Raw genomic sequence first — 25,822 nt, forward strand, 5'->3', positions numbered from 1 at the left:
TATATATATATATATTATTGGCTATTACAATCTCCCCTCCTTATAAAGTTGCAACCTCGAAATTCATGAATTTCATACCAACTAATTATTATGTAGATTAAACATTAACTATTCACAAATCTTTAAGAAAATCTAATTTTTGTGACTTGAGAATTAAAGTCCATCTGTTAAATTCAATATCTAAGATAAGATAATTCAACTGAACAATCCCCATACATCAGAATCATAACATTATAACTAACATAACACTCCGACTTCTAAAATAAAAGTACATAACGATGCTCAACTCCACCCAATTAACATGACATCTAAATGACAAATCATCCCATCAATGTCTATGCATCTGCATCAGTGGAAACATGTTCTTTGGACTCCTGTTGAGTTAAGGAAAAGACTTTTGGTCGAGTGTTTTGTCTTGGTTGCTCCTTACGAGTCATAGTACCAACTTTTATCATTCTCTACTAACCGCTGCTAAAAGCAAATCCCTCATGAAAATTCCTTTGAGTTGAATCCTTTCCTGATTTAACATCTGATGTGAATTTCTAAGCAGAATTAGGGTAGTTTCTCATCTGATGCTCAGGTGGCCTGCATAAGTAACACACCTTCAAACCCAATAGATATTCATCACAGTGTTGTTTCTGACACTTAGCACATGACTTTATAGTGTTGCTGTCAGTCTGACTGATAACTTTATTAGTATATGTCTTTATTTTCTTCCCGTTAGACATGAAAACAAATTATTTCTGACACTTCTTTCAAGCTCATCCTCTTGTGCATGTCCTTATACTTCGAGTCTGCTGAAAATCAATATTTATCCCACTAAGTGGGGTCAGCTACATGAATCATTTTTCTCCGTTGTGTCAGCTACAAGCCTTACAACCACCCCGTAAAAATTTGCAGCCACCCCAAACAAACCTTAGATTGCCCTTCATCTTCTATCATTTTGTGCCCTTGTCCCATGGCTTGGTTGGGCTTTATTGCTTTTTGGTTCAACTTTTCTCATCTTGATCACCTTCTTGTTTCGTGCATTAGTGTAGAAACAAAACTTTGCAAAAGCTGGCTTTTTTCTTCTTCCTATTTATTGTCTTGCTCTTGTTATGCCCACCTTTTTACTGAGGTACTCTTTCATCTTCTTGTTCATATACTTTGCATGGTGGAAGTTAATATGCATTATTTTTCATTATGCTGCTCTAATTTCTCATATTTCACTCCCCGCTCCCCGGCACCCCTCCTCTTTGTCTTCCTGTTGACACAAAGCCGCATTGTATTAAGTAGGATGAGGCAGCATATTTGAATGAGGAAATAGCTCTTGCTTTTATGTTTTATATAATAATGTGGTCATGAAATTCGATTTTTTATTTGATTGTATAGATCATGATTGACTTGGCCTTCTAACTACGTCAACCAACCAAAACTTCTTTGAATGTTATTCTGGAAATTTCCTTTATCAGGGATGGCGGCAGTGTTATTGAAGCTGTTGAATTTGTGCTTCAGAACTTTACAGAGATGAATAAACTGTGGGTCCGAATGCATTATCAGGTTGTTTGGCTAATGGTTTGCATTATATGTCTCCATATTTACATGTTTATCATTTTGCATGGCTTGCAAGCTACACGTAAAGTATGAAAGCTTCACTAAGACCCATATTATTAGTTGGATTATGTTGGGAATGGGTAATTTCCTAATTTGCCCATGTTAGGTGCTAATGAATGCAGACTCAAATCGTGCTTTGTGCTCTGCAGGGACCAGTTTGGGAAAAGGAGAAACGTGTAAAAGAGAGGAGTGAGCTTCGTGATCTTGTAAAATCAGCTTGTCATAAGATAATGAATAATGCAGAGAGTCAATCCTCTTCCATTGTGGACATATTCATTTGTATTTTTTGTTTTCTTTTTAGGTGGGAAAAAACCTCCATGTTCTTAGCCAAATAGATGGTGTTGATCTTGATATGTACAAAGAAAATGTGCTTCCTAGGGTATTAGAGCAGGTTAGAAATTTCTTAATTATTTTGATTTTAATTTATGATGCAATGCACAGTAATTAACTAATTCTTACTGCAACTTCATTAACAGGTGGTCAATTGCAAAGATGAACTAGCCCAACATTATTTGATGGATTGTATAATCCAAGTGTTTCCAGATGAATATCACTTGCAAACTCTTGAATCTTTGTTAGGCGCATGTCCACAACTTCAGGTAGTTTATAGCGTTTTATGACATGATTACCTTTGAGGATCTGTGGGACTGCTTTCTCATCTACTTAAGCCTTAGATTTAATCTTTATCACGTTCTTGAACTATGTTTGTGTTAAGAAAGGCCTAGGTAGACCTAGGAAGACTTGGGCTTATTGTATAAAAAAAGATCTTAATTTACTAGAACTAAATGAAAATATGACACTAAATAGGACGCAATGGGGAAAAAGGATTCATGTAGCCGACCCCACGTAGTGGGATTAAGGTTTTGTTGTTGTTGTTGTTGTTGTTCTTAAACTATGTTTTTTATTTATTTCCCTTTATCGAAATTTTTAAGCAATTTAACTATTATTTTTTCTTGCACAGTTTAGATGGGATTTTAAATGTTCGACTCATTAAGCTTTTTCTTTTTCTCATATGACTGCATGTTTTATAATTTTTACTCCTTTTTTACTTCATTTTGCGTGTTTTATTATTAAATTTCTTCAGTAAAAATTTTGGATGGTACACCGTGTATTTGCACTAATTCTCCCATTAGTGTCTTGATTGTGCTCAATATTCCAGAATTTTGAATTAGTTGTTTGCTTACTGGGAATGAAAAAACAAAAGTTAATGATAACAACATTTTTTAAGTTATAAGTAGTTTAATCTAGATTTTCACTTGTTATGCAGGCCGTTACTCTATTTTGTCCAAATTATTCTTTTAACTATTTTATTGTATATTACTCCTATCCACTTTTTTTTGCATTTCTTCAATACACCCCAGCCACTCTGAATCTAGGCTATTCTGTAAAATCATCAGAAATTGGTTATCTTCTATTGAAACAATTTTGTTTCTCATTTGTTCTTATGCTCTAGTTTTTATTATTACTATTTTAAATTTGCTTCAATTTATGTGGTTATAAATATTAATTGGGTAGTTACCTTCTGTATTTAAGGTTTGTTTGGGGTTGCTGCAAATTAATTAAACGTTGTTGCGTCGCAGCTATGCCAGGAAGCAACTTCCTCACAAAGCTGTTGCACAGAATCTGCACATTTTTTTGTTTTGTGCAGTTGTGCTTAGCTGTTGTTTATGATAAAAAAGACATTTCTGCCCCTATGCCATTGTGTTGTTTATAACAAAATCAGTATTGTTTCCACATTTCATACATGGAACAAATATTCAGTTTGAATACTATATAATAAAATTGACACCTCACTAAATAATGAGTAATACAAAAATCAAATTAAAATAAAATTATTAAAATATCAATTAATAATATCATAATATTGAGTTTAAAATGCATATGATTAATCTCACGAGGTAATCTTTGCTCCAATGAACTCTACACACCTTATCATTATCGGAGGTGGAATCATCAAACTATCCGTCCACCTGAAGAAGTCACCTAGAGCATTGTAGGTCTCGTCACCATCTTATAGAATTTTTCTTTCGGTTCAAGCAATACTTTTCTATCACACAATAGGCCCAAAACATTCCCCCACTTCCAACTTGAATTCTACTAATAGCATCCTTATCTATATCATCATCACTTTGAATAATAGACCCGAGATATCTAAAACATTCACACTTTTTAATGATTTGAACACTCAAAGTTACAACTCTGCTTCTAGAGCTACTACGATACTCAAAGGTAGCTCTTTAGACTTCAATGTAGGCCTCCATAATTCAAGTATTTTCTGAACTATTTCTCTAGTCTTATCCACAAGAAGGATATCATCTGTGAAAAGCACACCAAGACATATCCTCTGTAAATGTCCGGTAAGATCATCCATAACTAAAGCAAAAAGATATGGGCTTAAAGCCAATCCCTGATGTGATCCAATTGAAATCGGAAATTATTTGGTCAATCCTCCTGTTCGAATACAAATAACAACTTCAGCATACATATCTTTAATGATTTGAATATATGTCATATCAACATCTTTCTTCTCTAAAACTCTCTGAATGACTTCTCTTAGAATCTTATCGTAAGTTTTTTCTAAATCAATAAAAATCATATGTAGATCCTCCTTATTCTCTGTGTTCTTCTGCATCAAACCTCTCAATAAATGTATAACTTTCATAGTGGACCTGTCCGTCATAAATCCAAACTGATTATGAAAAATCTTTGTGACACGTCTTAACCAATGTTCAATTACCCTCTCCCATAATTTTAAAGTATTACACGTCAACTTAATTCCTCTATAATGTGCATACTCTTATGTATAGCCTTTATTCTTAAAATGGGGACCAAAATACTCTTCCTCCACTCCCTCAAACATCTTTTTAGTTTTTAAAATAAAATTAAAGAGTTTAGTAAGCCAAGAAACTCCTAAATCTCCTAAATATTTTTACGCTTCAATTGAGATATCATCAGGTCCTACTAATTTTTCACACATGATTTTCTTTAAAGCCTTATCGACTTTCTTTTTACTAATGCGACGGAAAAAATAAAATATTTAATATTATTAACGATATTAAGATCACTAAGATCGATCGTATTTTCTGAAACTTCATTTAAAAATTTATCAAAATAGCTCAGCCACGTAAGTTGACTATTTTGTTTTAAGAAAAATAATTTTTGATCTTATGATTCTTTTGGGGCAGCTTATTTGGTGCTGTGTCGTTTTGAAAAAGCATCAGACCTGTTTGGGTAAACTGTGCTCTGACAGCTTATGCGTTTTCAAAAAGCTGAAAACAGCTTTTTCTCGCCGTACCTGTCTAGGAGTGGTGACAGCTTTTTAACTGCATTCTAGCTTTTCCAAAAAAAATTAAAAATTTGTAATAACCACCGCACAACTTATCAGCAGATTATTTTTAATCAGCTTATCAGCGGATTATTCAATAAGTTGCAGCTGCCCCAAACAGATCTTTAATCTTTAATACACTTTACTTGAGTTAAATCCTTACTTTTCTTCTCTTGACTAGTTTATAGATATATCTTTCATTCTTTTTAATATCCAATCTATTATAAAGATCATTAAAGCATAATTTTTAACATCACAAACTGTCTTCTTAGAGTTCCTACGGGTCACCTTATATTTTTCTCAGTTCTTTAAGCTCTTACATTTAAACCAATTTTTACAATACAACCTTTGATATTTAATCTGCTCTTGCACATTATATTCCACCACCAATTATTTATAAAATTTGTTTCTTCTGATCCTCCAAGTACATCTTTTGCTACTTGTTTAATAAATTTTTTTTATTTTATCCCACATAAAATATGTTTTTTCATGAACATCCCAAATCTTGAAATCTTAAAGTTTACTCATAAAAATAATTTTTTGTAGTCTTAAGTAAATTTTGAAACAAATGAAATAGATTTACCTTGAAATATGAAATATAGTGTTGATCACGTGAAATCTTTACTGATGTGTTTTGGAACGTTTGGTCTTCAAGTCTTATAATTTTTTTATGATAAACCGCTACTAGCATCTAAACCAACCAAGAAATATCTAGTAATTATATTTGGAGTGTTGGAATCACTACATGGTTTCTTTCATAGACTCATTTTGTGACAAAATATAAAGGACTATAGCTAACACATCTCTTGAAGTCATCTTAGATGAGTTATGAAGTCCATGACTTCTGTGCAGTTCTTCTAATAGATTAATAAATATAGATTGTGTCATACGGAACATATTAAATCTTATGGGGGGGGTGGTGCACAAACAACTACCAAATCCACTTGTCATTTATGTACGTGGATGTCATGCAATGAAAGCAAGCAAGATATGAGTTGTAATACTCATTAAATATAATGCAGCTGTAATTTTTTTTTACGCCTTCCTCTATCCATATTATTTATTTTTTATACAACTGACACTTAAATAACACAAAATTAATAACTGATGCATTAAACAAAAATTCCAAAAGCAATGAAAATTGTCCAACAGTTAAATCAAAATAAAACTCAGACATAATGAAAATGGCATAAATAATGTCCAACAAGTAGCGTAGATAATGCCCCCATAACAATCAAACATAATGATGTCCAACAAATAAAATAAAATTCAAGAATCACGATTATCATGGACATAGCATAAATAAGTAACTCTACGGTAAGGTGGCATCGACCTAAAAAACTCTCTCCTGGTTAGGTCTTCTAACAACATTGAAAACTAGTAAAACGACATGTCTTCATAAATTTCTAGAGTTTCTTTCAGAATTCTCATAACTTTTTGAATAGAAATTGCATGTGATGTGTTGGATTCATTGGTACGTGAAGCTATTAACTGTGAAATCTGACTTCTAATGAAAACCCCATCTTTCTTTCTTTTTTTTCTCAACCCTTGGATGTTTTGGAAGACTAGTAAATCCCACTTCATTTAGGTTGGGGTTGGATCCTTCATTGGAGTAAACAATTTGCTCAGCATCTACATGCTTTGCTCTAGCAACATGCTCTTTCTCACTTTGTGCTCATACATGATCATCCGTGATCATAACTTCACTAAACATACGATACAACTTTTCTTCAAGTTCAGGGTCATTGTCACTGAATTTGAACAATTTAGTAGGTGGCATGACATATAAATTAATTCATAATTGATATATTGATGTAATTGAAATTGACATAAAAAAGTTAAAGTATTGGACGATTTATATTTCTCACCTCTAATCTCTCAATCCACATTTCTTTCGAAGCATCGATGATTCGTTTTATCGGATTCCAACTCAAGTCCGTGGATTTTCGCTTTAACTCTTTCCATATTTTCAATCATTTTTCAACTACTCCCATTTGTTTTTCAATTTCATTCTATCATATTCTAAATACCATCTCCTTAAAATAGAGATCTCAAAATATTAGCTTAACATTTTTATCCCTTATGATAGACGAATCAATTTCTTTTATCTTACCCATCACGTCTACTGGCATGAAAAAACAAAAAAGAATAAACGCACCACCACCACTCCATCACCACCTCACCACCACACAATTATCGTCACCACAACACAATTACCACCACCACACCACACCACCACCATCACAGCTCCACCACCACTACCACACACACCACCACTATCATTACTACCCCCACACATACCACCGCTACAACCACACTGTCACTACCACTAAGCTACCACACCACCAACACGCCACCACCACTACCATACAATTGTCATCAACACACCACCTCATCATCACAACCAACACATTACCATCGACACACAATTGCCACCACATCATCAACACCGTCACACAACCAACTCCACATCATCACAACCAACTCTACATCATCACAACCAATACCATCACAACAAACAACCTACCCAATCGAAAAATCGAGCAACAAACCAATATAATTTATTGGGCATACACAGAAGCCCTAAAGCAACAATAAAAACCTATCATAGATAGTGCCTACAAAGCAACAATAGCCATTCATCATACATAGTGACCGCAAACCACCAATAGCAATCACCCCTTCAGTAAACCTTCATATGTCGGAAAAAAAAGAAATGCACTTGTTATATGAAGTTCACATATCCCTACATTCAACCATCCCTCATCTAACACTGCGGTCATCGACCCATCTCCCCCAGAAACCGCAATGAGCACTTGATTTATGAACCGGAAACCGCAAAAAGCAGATCCATGACCAAATAGACCTAAAAATTTCCAAATTTCACATAAATATGATATGAAAACTAATGTTTTCTTCTACCTAAACATTTTCTTCATAGAAAGAAGCCACAAACCACAAACAACAAGCCCGAAACCTCAATGAACCAGAAACGACAAAGAGCATGCCAAAGCTGCAAAGACCTAATAACTTTTAAATTTCACAATAAAAAAATATGTAGTCTGGTGCTTTCCGCTCCCAAGATTCTCAACTTCTCCATAGAGCAAAGCCATAAACCACAAAAATCAAGCCACACACGACAAACACAAACCGCAGAGTTCACAGAAAACAAGAATTGCAATGGAACACTCATAAAATCCATTTCTCCATCGAGCAAAACCACAAACCTCAGAGATCAAGCCACAAATAGCAACCACAGACCTCAAAGGGGAAAGAACATAAGGGCAAAAGCGACGTTAGAAGATACCGGAGGACTGCGGAGAACAAGGGGAACAACGATTCTTGATTGTTCTCCCATCACGAGAGAGGAGGAACCGCTAGGGTAGAGATGCGAGAGAGGAGAAAGAGGAGCGGGGCAGAAAGAATTAATCGCTAGGGCAGAGAGGAAGGGCAACACAGTCGAATGAATCGCGATGAAACGGCCGTGGAGTCAAGCCTGCGGCTGCGTTATAACAAAATTATCCCCATATAAACTGCCGCTCCACTCAAATCAAACAACCAATTCGGCATTTTCGTACCGCATCAATGAAAAAAAGCTACGGCAAACGCACCTTTAATGTAGTTAATTGGTTGCTACAAGTCAAATATTTTTTATGTAGTCATAAATATTTAAAAACGCTTATTTTAAACTAAACTTCTACTCTTTACATACAAGGTTCTGTTGTTATTTTTACGACCCAATTTTGGGCTTAGAAGACGAAGGTAGAAACTGGCAGCTAAATAAAAATTTTAAATACTTACCTGAAAATATATCAAAACAAAATTTTTATAAGCATTTTTGTAATATTATCATCCATCATTTTGATAGAGTCACTACTATATAAATTGCATTTTAAACAAAACTACAAATCTACTTTTGTTTGTCATCCATCTAGACAAACTCTTTTCTCCCACTCATTTTCATTTAGTTCTTAAAACTTATCCTGCAATTTTTTAATTAAATAAATTGATTGGTCATAAAGACAACTCTATGGGCAGCTCTCTATTGGTAACATAAAGGTATTTAGAAAACATCATGTCAACATAGATGAATAGGTTTATAATCTTCGGCAATTTATTCTATTCAAAGATGGCAATGTAAAAGATTTTGAAGCATTTGCTTGTATGCTAACAATATGAATTAAAAGAAACTATATTTTAATTTCTATGTAATATAACTATTACGGGAGCACTATCTAGTTATATTATTTATGATACTTCAATATCCGTATTCTTTTTCAAAAATGTGAATAAGCAAATTATTTTGTGCATTGATATGGTAGTTTTTTCAACTAACACCATAAGTAGTTTGAATTTCTATAGTCAAAATACAGATATAAACATTTATATATAAGCTATTTTCTGTACACGATCTACATCATTTAATATCCTTCTATAATAAACATTGCATAAAATGTGCAATTTAATCATGATAAGAAACTTATAGCGTTTATTTCAACATAAATATTATCTTGTAAGTAAATTGCAATAACATTTTATTAGATAATACCGATATTAGTTAATGCATTTAATCCATTGGAATTAATTTTATCATTATAATTTAGAATTATAAGTACCCATCTCAACTTCAGAGGACTTGCTATTGTACTTCCTTAATTGAAAACATATAATTTAACATATGAGAAATTCAGACTTACTAATCCTATTTAAATTATATATATTTAATTTTTTATACTAAAATTGACCACATTATTTAACAATGTTTTTCTTTCAATTAAGTATGTAAATTTGATTAATTTTTACCCTTAATCAAATACATAAGCTATAATGAATGTTTGAAATATAGTTAAATATTACCATTGATTTACCTTGCAAGTTTATTTTAAATCTCAATAAAATAACATTCAAATTTGTATTTCTTTGCTTGATTAGATTTTAACCTTATATATACAATGGGCGTGTGCACACATACACAATGAAGTCTCTTAATCTTCCCGTCCAGCCAAGTAAGAATATTCTCACAAACTTACAAATTGCTCTCATTTAAACAAAACATTTGAATAACAATCCCAGTCTCCCACTTTCTCTATCTCACTACTCACGCTTCTGCTCCCTCTCTCTTTCATTTGATCCCCCTCTGTCTCCCCGCTCTTAGCACGAGTAGGCTAATAGTTGATTCCAATGAAGATATTATTGCTGGTCCTTTTTTTTTTTAATATTTTTTATTAAATATTGGGTATTTACTTTTATAACTTTTGCTTACATAACTTGCATACACAGGCATACGTACAAGATTTTTATCTTCTTCAAGCTTAGCTCAATTCAATGCATTTTCACTCTTTTGGAGCCGGCCCGGCCCTTGTTAATCAGCCTCATTTCTTTACATGCCAAATCTGACAAAAAAAAAAAACAATTTTCTTTTCACTCATTATTGTATCTTCCGGCATAATTCCAATTCCTATTTAAGAGTGGCTTCATTTAGAAACTCTTTTTACATTGTTTTGGATTTTAAATTTGTTTTGCTTGGTCTGCTGTTATCATTTTGATTTTTAATGATCTATTTATCTTGTAATTGTTGAGACATATCCATAATTTTTTCTCTTGAATATTGCCTAAGCTATTCAAGGGTTCATGACTGCATCCACGTTGAACTTACCTAGTAATAATGATATAGTGTTTCATTGTTATTTTTGGATGATCTTTAAAACTTAATTTTATTCTGTTGCAGCCCACTGTTGATGTTATGACAGTTCTATCTCAGCTCATGGATAGATTATCCAATTATGCAGCCTCTAGTACGGAGGTGATTTTCAAATGCTTCAGTTGGACACATTGCTGTAATCATTGTTTCTCATGCATGAATAGTGCAGGTTTTACCAGAATTTTTGCAAGTAGAAGCTTTTGCCAAATTAAGCATTTACATTGGAAAGGTAACTCTCGTGTTTAAACCACTTGTCATATGATTATTGTAGGAAATGAAGCAGTATTTGGGGATTTTTTTTTTCTTTGCCTTTAATTATTCAACTTTTGCTTGTCATTGATGTGCTGTACTGTATTTTTATGTTTTGATGAAGTTGAATGTAAACTCTTTGATATGGTTTACCTTGTAATTTTTGTGTAATGCATGCCTGTATGGCATGGAATAAGCAATTCATGAAAATGATGCAGTAAGAAGAAAAAAGCAGCAACAGAAAGCATGAGATAAAAATAACTTGAACATGCTGTATGATTTAAAAGCCCTTAGGCTTTGGCCTTTTTCTTACAGAAAGTAAATCCACCACCACATGACTTTATAATTCCTAGCCGGTATCATATGTTCCATATTTAAGAGTATGCTTCTATGGGATTTCTTATACTGAACAAGTATGTACATAAATAATTCCATTTAGGCTAATATAGTGTTTCTTTTCGACTGTAAATTATTTTTCTTGTCTTCTCCATTTCATTCTTATGCTGTATTGACAGGTCATTGATTCGCAGCCTGAAATGCCAATTTTTGGTGCCATCGGCTTATACGTATCACTTCTTACATTTACTCTGCATGTCCATCCAGATCGTCTTGATTATGTGGATCAAGTTCTGGTAAGTCCATTTCCTTTAATCTGTAATGCCTCGCATGCAAGCAAAATGGTTAAATCTTTTTTACATTGATAAAAGGATTCGTTCGCTGTTGTCATTGCATGGTTTATTCAGCTGGACTTGATTCTTTGGCAGCAAGCTTTTAGAACATATCAATTTATTTTGAAAATTTATAGCAGTTATGATAAGCATCCCATGAACTATATAGCCCATAACATGTGCATGCTTTTTATCAGGGAGAGTGTGTTAAGAAATTATCAGGAAAGTCGAAGATTGAGGATAGCAAAGCAATTAAACAAATAGTTGCCCTTTTAAGTGCTCCACTGGAAAAGTACAATGATATAGATACTGCTTTAAAGCTCTCTAACTATTCAAGTGTCATGGAGCACCTTGATAATGCTACAAAGAAAATCATGGCAGTGGTTATTATTCAAAGCATTATGAAGAATAAAACCCGCATATCTACTGCTGATAAGGTAAGTTTATGTGCTAATCCTTCTTCCACTGATTATTTTAAAACCTGATTGCTTTGTGTCTTTGGTAGGTGGAGGCATTGTTTGAGTTAATAAAAGGGCTTATCAAGGATATGGATGTGACTCTGGACGAGGTCAATCTTTGTTCTGTCTTTGTTATTTAATTTTTTTTTTCTCCTTGCAATTGGTATTAACTGTAATCCTTGCCTCCTAGTCTTTATATAATTTAAACCTTAGTTGATAGTGAATACATAAATCTAATTAAAGGTTTCCTGACATTTCATTACCCCCTGCTTGCAGCTTGATGAAGAGGATTTCAAGGAGGAGCAAAATTCTGTTGCTCGCCTCATTCACATGTTATACAATGATGATCCAGGGGAGATGCTGGAGGTACCTTCTCCTTTTATGAATATTCTTATCTAAGATCTTTCATGATTGTATATGAGGATGCATTATCCATGATGTGGGTTTACCACAATACTATTACTGCTACAGAATCCCGGAAATAGTTATCATGGGAGACACGTTGAAATAATCTTGTTTTCCTTTCTCATACTTTCTTTCTTATTATCCTTCAATCTTTTTCAGCCATTTCCTATATATTTGTTGTATTAGTGTTGGAAAGCAGTTTTTGCCGTGAGTTTGTTTAGGACAGCTACCGACGTCCGTTTCTCCCTTCGAGAATTGTATCCAAGAAATTAAGTGGTGCTCTAGTTGTATCTCTCATCCGAGGTGTTGTTTATCTTTTCTATTCCCCATCTACATCCTCCCCACACGGCTCCCCTCCGTCGTTTTCTGCTACGGCAGCTCGGAACAGTTGTCGACGCTTTTCTTCCAACAATTTCTATATTCCAGCCCACATTTTCTACGATTTCAGCGTCCCGCTTGCTATCATTCCTGTTCCATCCACCATAAATTCTTTCCGCTTCCTGCCAATTGCTTTCCCAATCATCTCGGGCCACATCTCTGCCACCTAACCGCTGTCCCAACCCTTCTGCACCTCCTCCTTGCAACATACATTGTTCCAGCCCTGGGAACCCAAATTCTGCCTTGTTGCCACCTAGGTTATCAAGGATCTGTTGTTCTGTTGTCTTATCCACCCATTTATTCCACGCTCTCAGCTTACTGCCACCTTCCAAGCCCCCGCCAATCACCACCATCCCCTCAAGGTTCCATCATAGTTTGATTATTTGTATTGTGTATGTTATTTTTTAGATTTTTAGGTGGTCTTGTTGGATTTTCCCTTTCAAGTGTGTTTATTGTAACCTCCTTTTTTTTCAGTAATAATATTTATTTTTTTCTAGTGTGATTTGTGTTAACTTCGGTATCAATTGGTATTAGAGTTGTTTTCCCGCTGCCAACTGCCCCAAACAACCAACTGATATTGTTTGGGTTGTCAACCCTTGCTGGCCTGCTATTCCAGCTATTCATAATCGTTGTCGCTCTTTATCTGTAGCCTGGAAACCTGTTTCCAACCTCGCTGCTACCTCACTAAGCCCTCTAACCGTCACCAACTTCACCTGAAATTTGCCTTAAGGCTTGTGCTTTGTATATTCTACGAGTTGGTGCAACTAACCAAATGATAGAGACTGCACAGAAAAGTAAATTTACTAATTGGCCTAAGATAAAATGAGAGATGCAATGTCAGTTTCTACCAGCTCATTACAAATCGGATATTTAGACTCTAGCTTTGGAAGTGGAGAGACCTCATCGTTCGGCAACCACCACATCTTACATGCAGGGTTCAACCCCAGGATCTTATAGGCACAATACACCTAGAGTTGTCCTCGCCTAAGGAGAAAATCTATGTCCTCTTTTAAGGAGACATTAATTCAGAATGGAGAACAAAGGGTATCAATCCGCATTTCCAAATCCAATCCAGCTAAAACGTATTTCTAGTGCCATAGATTTTAACATATTGAAGCAGATTGCACGACTAGGGAAATGCTATATTTCACTGTGCAAGGAGTTGTTGGAGAAAGTGACAAATGACACAGTAGACACTGAAGATGATTATGATGTAAAGGAGGAGTTCCAACTTTCAACTAATGAGGAAAAGATGCACATAGTTCCAGCTGAGCCCATGAGAAAGACTCCAACTAAATTAACAATGATTGTCTGAGGCAATCTTGAGTTTGAGGAACCGACACCAGAGACATAGCAACCCCAAATAAAAAATATATATATAGAATTTTCAAATCTATAGACTGCTTTCTGAGTTGCCCCTACTGAGGGAGGTCCATCATATCAAGAATGATGTTCTTTTGTGCCACATCTGGAAGATCATATGGAGTTGTATGGATATTAGATTCAATTCAATAGTGTACCCATCATCAGATGTCAAGACAGGAAAGATGAACAACAGCTTTGAAATTGTCTCTGGAGCTTTTTGGGGAATAAAATTCTCCAATGGGATATAGGTTCTTTCAGAGAAGGAGAAAAGTTCTCTCCTAAGTGGTAATACTTCAGTGTGGTCCAGCTTGCCATGAATTTCTTTTCGAAGTTAATTCCTCGTTACATACTTGTTTATCGGATACACTCGGATGAGTATGAATGATGGAAAAAATCTATTACAGATTTAATGGCTCAAGGCTTACTTCGTGAGGATACCCATCCATATAACGTTCTAGTTATGATTGTGCCAAAACAAGATGAATACTTATTATATCAAAATGTGTTTTAGAATGCTAACGCCTATAGGATTAACTTACAAGAAGATTGCAATGATTCCACCACCTTCAATGTGGCCGACCTTATGTCATACGATGAAAAGATAAAAGCTTTAATAGATGATGTCGAAGCTCCCCCTAATCCCCGGAGATAGACATGGGAGCTTATCACCGTACTGTAGTTGTTACAGTATCGTGAGAATAGTTATATCGGGAGACACCAAATTAATCCCGTTTTCTTTTTTTTTTTGTTTCCTTTCTTATTATTCTTCATTCATTTTTAGTCATTTTCTATATATGTGTTGTATTAGGATTTGGAAGGTAGTTTTTGGTGCGAGTTTGATTAGGACAGCCTTCGAGAGTTGTATATGAGGAATTGGGTGGTGTTTTGGCTGTCTCTCTCTCTCTCAATGTGGTGTTTATATTCCTATTCTCTTTTTGCATCCTCCCCACACTAGTACCCCCCGCCATTACTTGTTGCAGCTGCCCAGAACAATTGCCGATTCAACTCTTTTTGCAGTTTCTGCATTCCAGCCCACATTTCCTGTGATTCCAGCGCTCCTGCTTGCTGCGGTCACTGTTTCAACCACCGTAAATCATCTTCCCTTCCACCTAACCGCTGTCCCAGTCTTCTCGGGCCACTTCCCTGCCACCTAACCGCTGTCCCATCCTTCCCTATGCCACATATTCGTTGTTCTAGCCCCCGGCAACCCAAATTCCACCTTGTTGCCGCCCATGTCAGCAAGGACTACTTGTTCTGTTGTCATATCCACTCACTTCCTCTGTGCTTCCACCTCACCGCCACCTTTCTAAGCCCTCGTTGATCACCGCCACCACCCCGAGATGTCACCTTAGTTTGATTATTTGTGTTTTGTTTGTTGCTATTTCAGATTTCCTGGTGTTGTGTTGTATTTTTCCTTTCAAGTGTGTTGATTATAACTGTCTATCTGTTTTCGGTATTAATATTTATTTTTCATGTTGTGGTTTGGGTTAACTTCGATCAATCTATTTGCGTGATAATTTAAAAATTGATAACTCATACATGGATGCAGTTTTCTTTTAATTATTTTTCATTATTGTCTTTCCTCAATCCCCAACATGGTTTATATTGTCTTTAGATGCTTGTTCAAGTTCTATTTAATTCCTTTTTTAGTTTAGGTGTAACTTGCAGAATAAAGTTCTCCTGTAAGGCGCCGCTGGTCAAATAGAAGCATGCCATTTCTTGATTTGGCTGTGATGGCTTTTTGTTCTTATTGTTCTTAGTTAAATTTACGAGGTTAATAATTGTGTCTGAAACAAATAACTAGCTTGATAATCAATCGGATTTTAATCTGCTCCTCAAATCTGAATTTCTTTTGCTTCTATTCATAGATGGCTTGTTAAAAGTAAGTTCAATCCAACCCAATCGGCTTGATATATGGTCAAATTTGTTTTTAAGCCAACAGCTACACAGAGTTCGACCTGATACATTAATGTTTAGAATTTATTTTTAAGCCAAAATGTTTAAGTTTATGGGGGAGGGTTAAAAATTAGCATTTCTATACCAAAATATTTTTAACTTTACAATGTGGGACTTAACCTAGCTTAAGGTAATGTGTGAGAGAATCAGAGTTTGTCCTGTTACATTAGTTTAAAAGTTATTTTAAAGCAAAAGTTTAAGTTTATGGGGGAGGGTTAACCATTTAGTATTTCTATACCAAAATATTTTTAATTTTACAGTGTGAGTTTGAACTTAGAACTTTCAAATTTCTTAATGGTCTCCCTCACATTGGTGCTTGCCAAAAAGGCCATCACTTCCCCATAGATGAAGATTTTATCACGTATCATTTCTTAGGAGCCCACTCAACCACATGGATTTATGGTGATGTTAGTCGCCATTGAACTTTTTTCAACAATGATAAATATCGCCCAAGGTCCATGGGAACCATAATCTTCATAAACTATTTAATCACTACAGAATCAACGGCTTTTCTACAACCTGATAGGTAGGATGAGCCAAAAGGAGGCTGAAGTGGGTTTAATACACCAACGATCAAGATCAAGCTCTTTTTCAACACAAAAGTTTAAGCCTATAGGTGAATGCTAACTGATTTTTTAATGCCAACCTAACTTATTTGATCCGGGACTAAATTTAAGCTGCATGTGCCTTACCATCTTGAAGAGCCTAGTGCAAATAACTCTTATAGAACCTAGAGGTGTTGGTAATAGTACAATAATATCCTTTAAGCAAACCACAGGGCTCCTTGTTAATGTCCCGCTTCAATAATAATTAAATTACAGAAACCTATTAGCTGGCTCTGGATCCCTCTCTATTAATTTAGCCGCAATCTCAAGCCATGCGCTTTGCTGAATTTATTCTGCACCCTTTGTCGCAGAGCTTGTTTCACTGACATGCCCAAGACTCTCATGCAACATGCCTGCTATCTAAGGACATATTTTAAGGATTTAAAGTGGTTATGTGAAATCTAATATGGTATTAATTTAAACTCAGATTTATCTAAAACAACAAATTATTCTAGCAACCTCTTATTTAAAATCTGCGTGTCCTATTAAATCATAAAGTCAAAAAATGCCAGCACTTTCTGCCTTCTCGAGGCAATTTTTTTTTTGTTTCCAGTGATAATGTTCAGTGATGCTGCTTTTTGAGATTTAAACTTTTCCAGCAAATCTATGTTTTATTTATTTATTTATTTATTTTCTCTGGTTATTTATTTTACATTCTAGTTCTTCAAGGTTGACGTTTTTAATCCACTTCGTGTCATGGAACATAATTCAGTTTATTAATGCTTGTTTCTAGTTGAACATCTATTCAATGATAGTCCAAAGCTAAATATCTTATCCATGATTGGTACTTATTCCCATGAGGTATCTCAGCCATGAGGAATTATGGCCACGGTTTTATATCAATTTAATACAGAAATAAGGGGAAAGAGATTTCATATATTTTATATTTGGTTTTCTTGGATAGATACTATGAAAAAGATCTATTAGCCTCACACCAATGTGATGATTCGGGATCGCCCTAAAATGTTCTAGGCCTTTTGAAAATGATGGCTGCAATTTTGACTTCGTTTTTTATAAATCTATCATCCTCTCTTCTACACTCAATATCTTAAACTTTTGAATCAATAGAAGTCTCATTATCTTTCAAATCATCTTCCTTTTCATCCAAGTTTGAAATTGCCTGAGAAGATTTTGATGGTCGAGTAGCTGTTGATTTGATGTCTTTGATGAAGATGGTGTTTATGAGTGGTTCACTAATTTCTTAGAAAAGCAATGAATTCTTCTTCTTCTAAGCCAACAACCGACTAAACTCATTATCAATTGGTTCAAAGATAATGTTATTGATATGAAAGGCTAACATAGGAAAGATATAAAATAGGAAAGACATACAAATAGGAAAGACATAAAACAGGAAGGAAATATATAAAACAAGAAATCTAGAAAAAGGTAATAAATTAATGCTAATGACTTTTAACACTCCCCCTCAAATTTAAGCATAGATATTAATCATGTTCAACTTGAATTTGAACTCGTCAAACATTGGTCATAAAAGATTCTTCGTGAGAATATTTGTTAGTTGGCGAGTGGAAGGGAATAATGAAACACAAATTTTAAATGAATCAAGCTTCACCTTGATAAAATGACCGTCAATTTTCACATGCTTGGTACAATCATGTTGGGCCAGATTATGTGCAAATCTAATGACAGTTTTATTATCACAAAACAGATGCAGAGGAATGGAAATTAACATACGTAATTCACGGAGCATGATGCGCAACGAGAAAGCTTCACATACTCCTAGGGACATAGATTGAAACTTGGCTTCAGCATTGATACGGGCAACCACAGACATGTGACAAGGTTTCCCCATACGAAGGACCAATAACCCGAGATACATCGGCGATCATTGAAAGACCCGACACAATCGACATTTGTATAAACTACTACAAAGTGAGAGGTGTGTTGAGAAAATAACAAACCTGAGCCCGGTGTGCTTTTCAAATAGTGGAACATCTGATGTACAATGGTGAAGCGATTCTCGTAGGGATCATGCATGAACTTACTGATAATACTAACAACGTGACAAATGTCCAAGATCGTATGGGCTAGGTAAATGAGTTTTCTCACTAGACGTTGGTAGTTTGCCTTATTCACTGAAACAACATTGGGAACATCTGCCAACTTCTCATTGGGATCCATTAGAATAACTATCGGTTTGCAAAGAAATAATTTTATCTTAGTCAGTAAATGTGCCGCATATTTGTGTTGGAAAAGGCTAATGCCTAGAGAGGACCGAGCTACTTTTGTATCTAGGAAATATCGGAGAGAACTCAAGTCCTTCATCTAGAAAAATGTGGCTAGGATACTTTTGAGAGATTATAAGGCTGGTCGATCATCACTTGTGGTACGATGTCATCAACATAGATGATGAGGATAACAATCCGGTCTTCGCATGAGCAGCGAAAGAACATTGTGTGATCAGATTGGGTCTTAGAAAAACCATGACCCACAACAACGTGTGTAAACTTGTTGAACTAGGTCTGAGGGGATTGTTTCAATCCATAAATAGACTTCCGTAGTCACACACTTGTCCACGGGAAGAGATTGAGTTAAAGGCGGTGGGAGAGACATATATGCTTCCTCGTGCGAGATCATCGTTAATGAACACATTCTTGACATCCAGTTGGAGTAAGGGTCGATTCAGATTCACGACATGAGATAACAAAACCTGAATTGTGTTTAGTTTAGCTACCGAAGCACAAGTATGCTCATAGTCAACTTCACAAGTTTGTGAATAGCCTTTGGCGACCAACAGTACTTTGTTGCATTCAAAGGTTTCTTCGGAGTTAAATTCGCTGTTCAAAATACACTGGCAACCCACTGTTTTCTTTCCTTAAGAAAAATCAACATCTCATGTATGGTTTCACCGAAGGGCATTCATCTTATCCATTACTGGCGCCTTTCAGGAAGGGTCTGCAAATGATGTGTCAATAGTGGATGGAAAACAATGATTTGTCAAGGAAGTGACAAATGCTTTGTAGGTTGGTGATAAGTTGTAGAATGAGACATATTTTGTCATGGGATAAAGAGAACATGCCTTGTTGCATACCAAAATTATAGAATTAACCTCCTCATTTAGAGCAGGAGTAATCCTCGAAAGTTGAGTGTTGTTTCAGGGATCAAAGCGGATTCCAAGAACTATTGCGAGGCAGTGGGCTCAAGAGTAGGGACATTAAGACAAGGTTCAGTCGTGTAGACACGTAGAATGGATGGAAGAGATGTTGGTATGGTTGGTGGCGAATTCAGTGGGACAGAGTATGTTGGTCTGGTTCGTAGCGGATTCAGTGGGACAGAGGTTTCCTTGGAAATAATGGATGTAGGAGTAGGTGGAATATCCAACGGAGTCGGAAAAGGAACAATGTCCATAAAATCTAGTTGTCCATCACTCAGGGCAATGTCTGGTAAGTAGGGGAGACTTTCAAAAAACAGAGACATTAACACTCACATAGAGTTTATTGGTTGTAGGATCAAGACACCGATAACCTTTTTGAGTGGTTGAATATTCGAGGAAGACGCATTTGATTGACTAAGGATCAAGTTTACTACGAGTTGAGGTTGTGTTTCGAACAATGGCCGTGCACCCAAATATTTTGGGATGTGAAGAAGAACCAATTTGTAGGAAAACACGACATCAAGACTGCTAACTATCATCCAGAAATTGTGGATTTTTGTGAGGACTCTATTGATGAGATATATGGCAGTAAGGACGACATAGTTCTAAAAATATTTCGGGACATTAGATTGAAATATAATAGAACGAGCAACTTCAATGTGTCTGTTTTTTCATGTAAGCTATTTTATTTTGATGAGTATCCGTACAAGAGTTATGATGGAGGATTCCTTTACCAAGAATTCTCCCAATATAGAGTTAAGAAATTCACGGTCGTTGTTGGTCTAAATGACTTGAATAGAGGTTTTGAATTGGGTCAAAATGAAGGAGTGAAAATTTTTTAAGGTGACAACCACTTCAAATTTTTGTTTTAATATAACAGACCCAAGTCATTCGAGTGTGGTCATCAATCAAAATAAGAAACTACTGTTTGTTTGTGTAAGCTCAAAGTTGAGAGGGTCCCCATAAGTCACTATGAATCAGTGAAAAATGAGCATGAGTTTAATGGTGGTGTGGATAAGGTACATGTTGATATTTAGCTAAATGACAAACCTCACATTTAAGATTGGATAATTTTTTGTTAGCAAACATCAAAGAATACAATTATTTTAAATAATGAAAATTGGGATGACCCAAACGACAATATAAAAGCATAATATGACATCACGTGGATCGAAAAAAAAGTACAACTATGGGATTGAGTGTCTGCATCATCAATGTCTTTTTTTAGAAGCAATACAACTTAGGGTCTGTTTGGGGCAGCTTATTAGGCTGCAGCGGCGTTTTGAAAACACCGTCGATGTGTTTGGAAACTCCATTCGCATCGCGTTCTGGTGACGCTCCGATACGCACGTTAGTATTTGTTAAGGGTCTTTCGACGCTCTCTAGGCCCCGCGTCCTACGTCCGCGACTAGCGTTTAGGGAAATATTTCCTTTCGTGCCCTTCTCAGCTCTCCGTCGCCCTCTCTCTTGCTGTCTCCCTCCCTGATCTTCACCCTCGCATAGATCGAATCGCTTGTAAGCTGCGGTGAGATCTGTTTACTCCGGTGAGGATATGTGAGTTTTTTCGAGTATTTATCGTATGATCTGTTTTTTCTATCCTAAATTTTGGCAAATTTCAATTGATGATAAAAGTAGGGTTTTCTTGTTGGTGATTTTGTTGGATTATCTTCGAATGCATTGGATAGTGTTGCACTTTCTTTCTAATAAAGCCGGGAAACATAGGAACTATCCTGGATCTATTTGTATTGATATGCAAACGAATTTATTCAAATGCATATTAATGTAGGTTAGTACATAGGAATTTTGTGGTATTTGGGTTAATATTAACGGAGAACACTACAACATTCTCTCAGCTTCTTCTATAAAATCAGTTTTTCATATGTTTCCTCTCTTCACATATGTACCTCAACTAAATAGAAGTTGTATCTCATAAACTGCAGCAACATAAACTGCAGCAAATTCCATCAGCAGCAAATTCCATCCAGAAGCTGCAGCTAAGGAGAAATTGCAGCTAATAGCATTACCAATATAACCTGTAGCAAATTCCATCAAAAAAACTGCAGCTAAACCGAAATGACCCAGACCGAATGACCCAGCAAAAACTTCACCAAATCATGAAGCTTCGAAAATCATGAAATGCTATTATTGAACTTCTCAACTTGGCAACTTTATTAATAAAATGAAGCTTAGAAAATCATGAACCCAATGCAAACTTCTGCATCAAATACATTAAACCAGAAGCTGCGGATCAAGCTACTTCGGCAAATACATGAACCATGAATTGCACCTAATTCAGATCAAACTGCAGCAAATAGAGAAACGATGGACTGCAGCTAATGGAGAAGCATCCGTTACAACCAAAGGGTGGACCCAATTTTCAAGTGTAACATAAAGAAAAGAAATGGATATCTATAACTAGCATTTTTCAATCCATGAAAATCTCCACCAATTAAAGTTTGCTAAAGAAGAGAAACACTTAAAACACTGTAAGGAGTCATCAAAACCGACCCTTAAAAGAAACATGACTTCTAAACCCATCAAGATTATCTTAATAACTACAAAAAGAGAGCCCAGCCACGAGATGCAGTGGACCCATGATACAGGGGTTCTTGCCTGACAAAATTCCTTAAGACCATATGAATTCGTTGAATATAAAACAATTCCGTTTCAACATAAATCTCCATGAATCGACCACATCAAATACAATTGAAACCAAGTAATTCCATTATTTAATGAAATGGCACATTGGAGAAAGCTTAACAATACATAATGCAAAACAATAATATTTTCTGCATTTATGGCCAATTTTCCATTCATCTTCTTTGGATAACCAAAAGAATGGAGCCATGCATTTATTGTAAATGTCTTATATTAAGACCAAGAAAAAAGGAGCATGAATTTATGACCACTTGTTATGACCAATTGTTGTTAACACGAAGTAAATGCCTTATAATAATAATCAAACTTGAGATTCCCCAAAGAATTCTAGAGAAGCAGCTGAAATTAGACCCAACTAATCAAATTCATTGAACACATCACACAAAATTAGACCCAACTGAAATTAGAACCAGCTGAGATCTATGCCTCCCACCCATTGAAATGTGCATTCAATACAATGAAATTAGAACCAGCTGAGATCTAGAGACCCAGTAATTATAAGCAAATTTGTTGAACGGTGCCTTTTTCATGAAATGTGCTTTGTTGAAGCATCAACAATACCATGAATGCAATATAACTATTGATTTGAACCAACACAACAAGCCATTTTAGCCACAGATATTCCACCATGAACTCTCGGTGTCAACAAGTGAATGCATAAGAAACAAGGGGTAACTTTATAACCCAAATACGACAAAATTTATGTACTAACCTACATTAATATGCATTTGAATAAATTCGTTTGCATATCAATACAAATAGATCCAGGACAGTTACTATGTTTCCCGGCTTTATTATAAGGAAAGTGCAACACTAACCAATGCATTTTAAGATAATCCAACAAAATCATCAATAAGAAAACTCTACTTTTAGAAAAAACAGATCAGACGATAAATACTCGAAAAAACTCGCATATTCTCACCGGAGTAAACAAATTTCACCGGAGCTTACAAGCGATTCGATCTACGCGAGGGTGAAGATCGGGGAGGGAGACAACGAGAGAGAGGGCGATGGAGAACTGAGAAGGGCACGGAAGGAAATATTTCCCTAAACGCTAGTCGCGGACGCATGACGCGGGGCTAGGGCATGTCGAAAGACCCTTAACAAATACTAACGCGCGTATCAGAGCGTCATCAGAACGCGATGCGAATAGAGTTTCCAAACGCATCGGCGGTGTTTTCAAAACGCCGCCGCAGCCTAAGAAGCTGCCTCAAACAGACCCTAGAACAACAGATCATTTACTCGCAATGGAACTACAGTAGACTGGCAATTTTAATCATATTACTCCCAGAGCATGAAGATTATGTTGAGAAGACTTGTGAACACCCGGTCATGTGGTCTGTGACACCTGAATCAATAATTTACAGACTATAAGCAAAAGCAGTGAGTGTCGTAGAAATGTTACTTTGATGAACATGAGAAGTCAATGGGACGAAGGAGAGCTAACTAGATCTAAGTAGCTTAATTTAGTGTTCCATCTAACTCTTAATGGAGTCTGGTGATTCGGGGATGGTCTGAGTGGGTTCGGCTGCACAATCATGGATTCTGAGGTCGTAGATAGTTCTTCAGCAGCAAAGGGTTTGGTTGAAGTCTTATTTGTTGGTTTTTCGTTAAGCTTCCAACACTAGTTACGAATATGGTAGAGCTTGTGACAGAAATCACATGTGTGTTTGGGCGTGGTAGAGTGTTGAGCACTATTGGAAACCAAGGTTGAAAGTTCGGCTGAAAGACTGGAAGTGTCGAGCATGACAAGTCTTCGACTTTCTTTGCAGCAAATCTCAGTGAATGTTGCCCGAGTTGAAGGAAGGGATCACGGCCAAGAATACGTCCCAGACTTTATCAAGATGCTTTTTTAGGTCGACTAGGAAGTTCATGTGATTTTCAATTCATTCGGTCTGTAAATAGATTGCGGTCGGTGTCGATCCTCAGGTGGACTAAAGCACAATGTTAAAAGAAAGCTCGGTGATGGAGGAGTCTTCCATGATTCCAACTAAGCCGAAGGTGAGGTTGGGATGCCGAGACATAGAAAGATTCTGGCAGCAAGAATTTTGGCTGGGGAGATTAGCGAAAGAAGGCCCTACAGGCGATTGGAAAATCCTGCGGAGAGGTAGGCTCTGTAGGTGGTGGGTCTAGAAGGATAACAAGGACAAGACAGCTGGAAGGTAGGCCCTGCTAGCAGGAGAGTTGGGGGGCTGGCGGCTGGAAACTCCTGCAGGAGGGTTCAACGGCTGATGCCTGCAAGGGAACAACGAAGGGAGAGCCTGCAGTGAAGCTAAAGGCTGAACCTTACAGGGAAGGTCAGCAGCTGAAACCTGAAAGGAAACTGGGTGTTAGGAGAGCCTGCAGGGAAGCCAGTGGCTAAAAACTGCAGGGGAGGGACCGGTCGATAGGAGAGCCTGCAGGGAAATCGGCGACAGAAGAGCCAGCAATGAAGCCAGTGATTGAAAAGACTGCAGGAAGTAAGGCGGCTCGGGTGATGTCTCGGCGATAGCTAGGATTAGATTTATAGATCCGATACCATGCAAAATTTTAGAATAGAGCAAGATAATCTTATTGATATGAAAGGGGAGGTATAAGTATAGATTACATGACTCCTAATATTGGAAAGATATAAAATAGGAAAGACATTGTCGGTCGTTTTATTGTTCAACCTCACTTTCGTAATTTGAAAAGGTGATGATTTTGTGATTTTGAAAATAATTTAAATATAAATATAATCTTTTTAAAGAAGTAACTTTTTAATTTTTAAAATAAGTGAGACCAAACGAGTCTCATATTTTAAATAGTTTAGATGATTTAATACAATACTACAAACAATACGCTTATCCCGAAGAATAAATATATCACTTGTAATAGGGATTCAATCATCTAGACTAAACAATTTATGACATCCGTGTTAATCTGCGAAATATTTTTTTATAAAAAGGCCAACAAGTTCCCCTACCTAACATAAAAAATTAGATAGGGTTTATTTTATCTGGGTTCCTGGTTCCCTATAGAGGCAAGCCCCTATAGTTAATTACATCTTAAATGATCGAAATCACTTAAGAAAACTCTCGATTAAGATCAGGTGGTTTTGTTTTCAAGATTTCAAAGTTTAGGTTTTCACGATTGGACATGGGAAAATCAAATGGGAATGGCTCAAAATATGAACAATTATTTAAGGAATTCAAATGAAAGAAAAGTAGGGGACATCACAGATCCAGGAGAAACCCCAGAGATGTCCTAACTATCCTATTGTTTGGCTTTATGTCTTTGAAGAGATAATTATTTGATGTTTCAATCCTGCAAATTATTTAAGATTTAGGACTTATATTTGCACGACGTCAGACTGTGCAAATAGCCTAAA

General features: G+C 36.0%; 1 protein-coding gene across 8 annotated transcripts in view; it reads left to right on the forward strand.

Moving 5' to 3' along the window:
- LOC110025024 (vacuolar protein sorting-associated protein 35B-like) overlaps positions 1 to 25,822 on the forward strand; it is a 58,888-nt gene that overhangs the window by 2,757 nt on the left and 30,309 nt on the right. For 7 of the 8 annotated variants that reach the window (XM_020725268.1, XM_020725289.1, XM_020725259.1 and 4 more), the window contains 10 exons: positions 1,452 to 1,539; positions 1,743 to 1,799; positions 1,895 to 1,984; positions 2,070 to 2,192; positions 10,647 to 10,721; positions 10,789 to 10,848; positions 11,384 to 11,500; positions 11,734 to 11,973; positions 12,042 to 12,104; positions 12,271 to 12,360. In XM_020725268.1, coding sequence (XP_020580927.1) covers positions 1,452 to 1,539; positions 1,743 to 1,799; positions 1,895 to 1,984; positions 2,070 to 2,192; positions 10,647 to 10,721; positions 10,789 to 10,848; positions 11,384 to 11,500; positions 11,734 to 11,973; positions 12,042 to 12,104; positions 12,271 to 12,360 — 1,003 coding nt within the window. Of the gene's footprint in view, positions 1 to 1,451; positions 1,540 to 1,742; positions 1,800 to 1,894; positions 1,985 to 2,069; positions 2,193 to 10,646; positions 10,722 to 10,788; positions 10,849 to 11,383; positions 11,501 to 11,733; positions 11,974 to 12,041; positions 12,105 to 12,270; positions 12,361 to 25,822 lie in introns of those variants that run through there. The other variant, XM_020725313.1, reaches the window with a different exon arrangement.

This window comes from Phalaenopsis equestris, unplaced genomic scaffold (genome assembly GCF_001263595.1).
Source record: "Phalaenopsis equestris unplaced genomic scaffold, ASM126359v1 Scaffold000002, whole genome shotgun sequence".
NCBI lineage: Eukaryota > Viridiplantae > Streptophyta > Magnoliopsida > Asparagales > Orchidaceae > Phalaenopsis > Phalaenopsis equestris.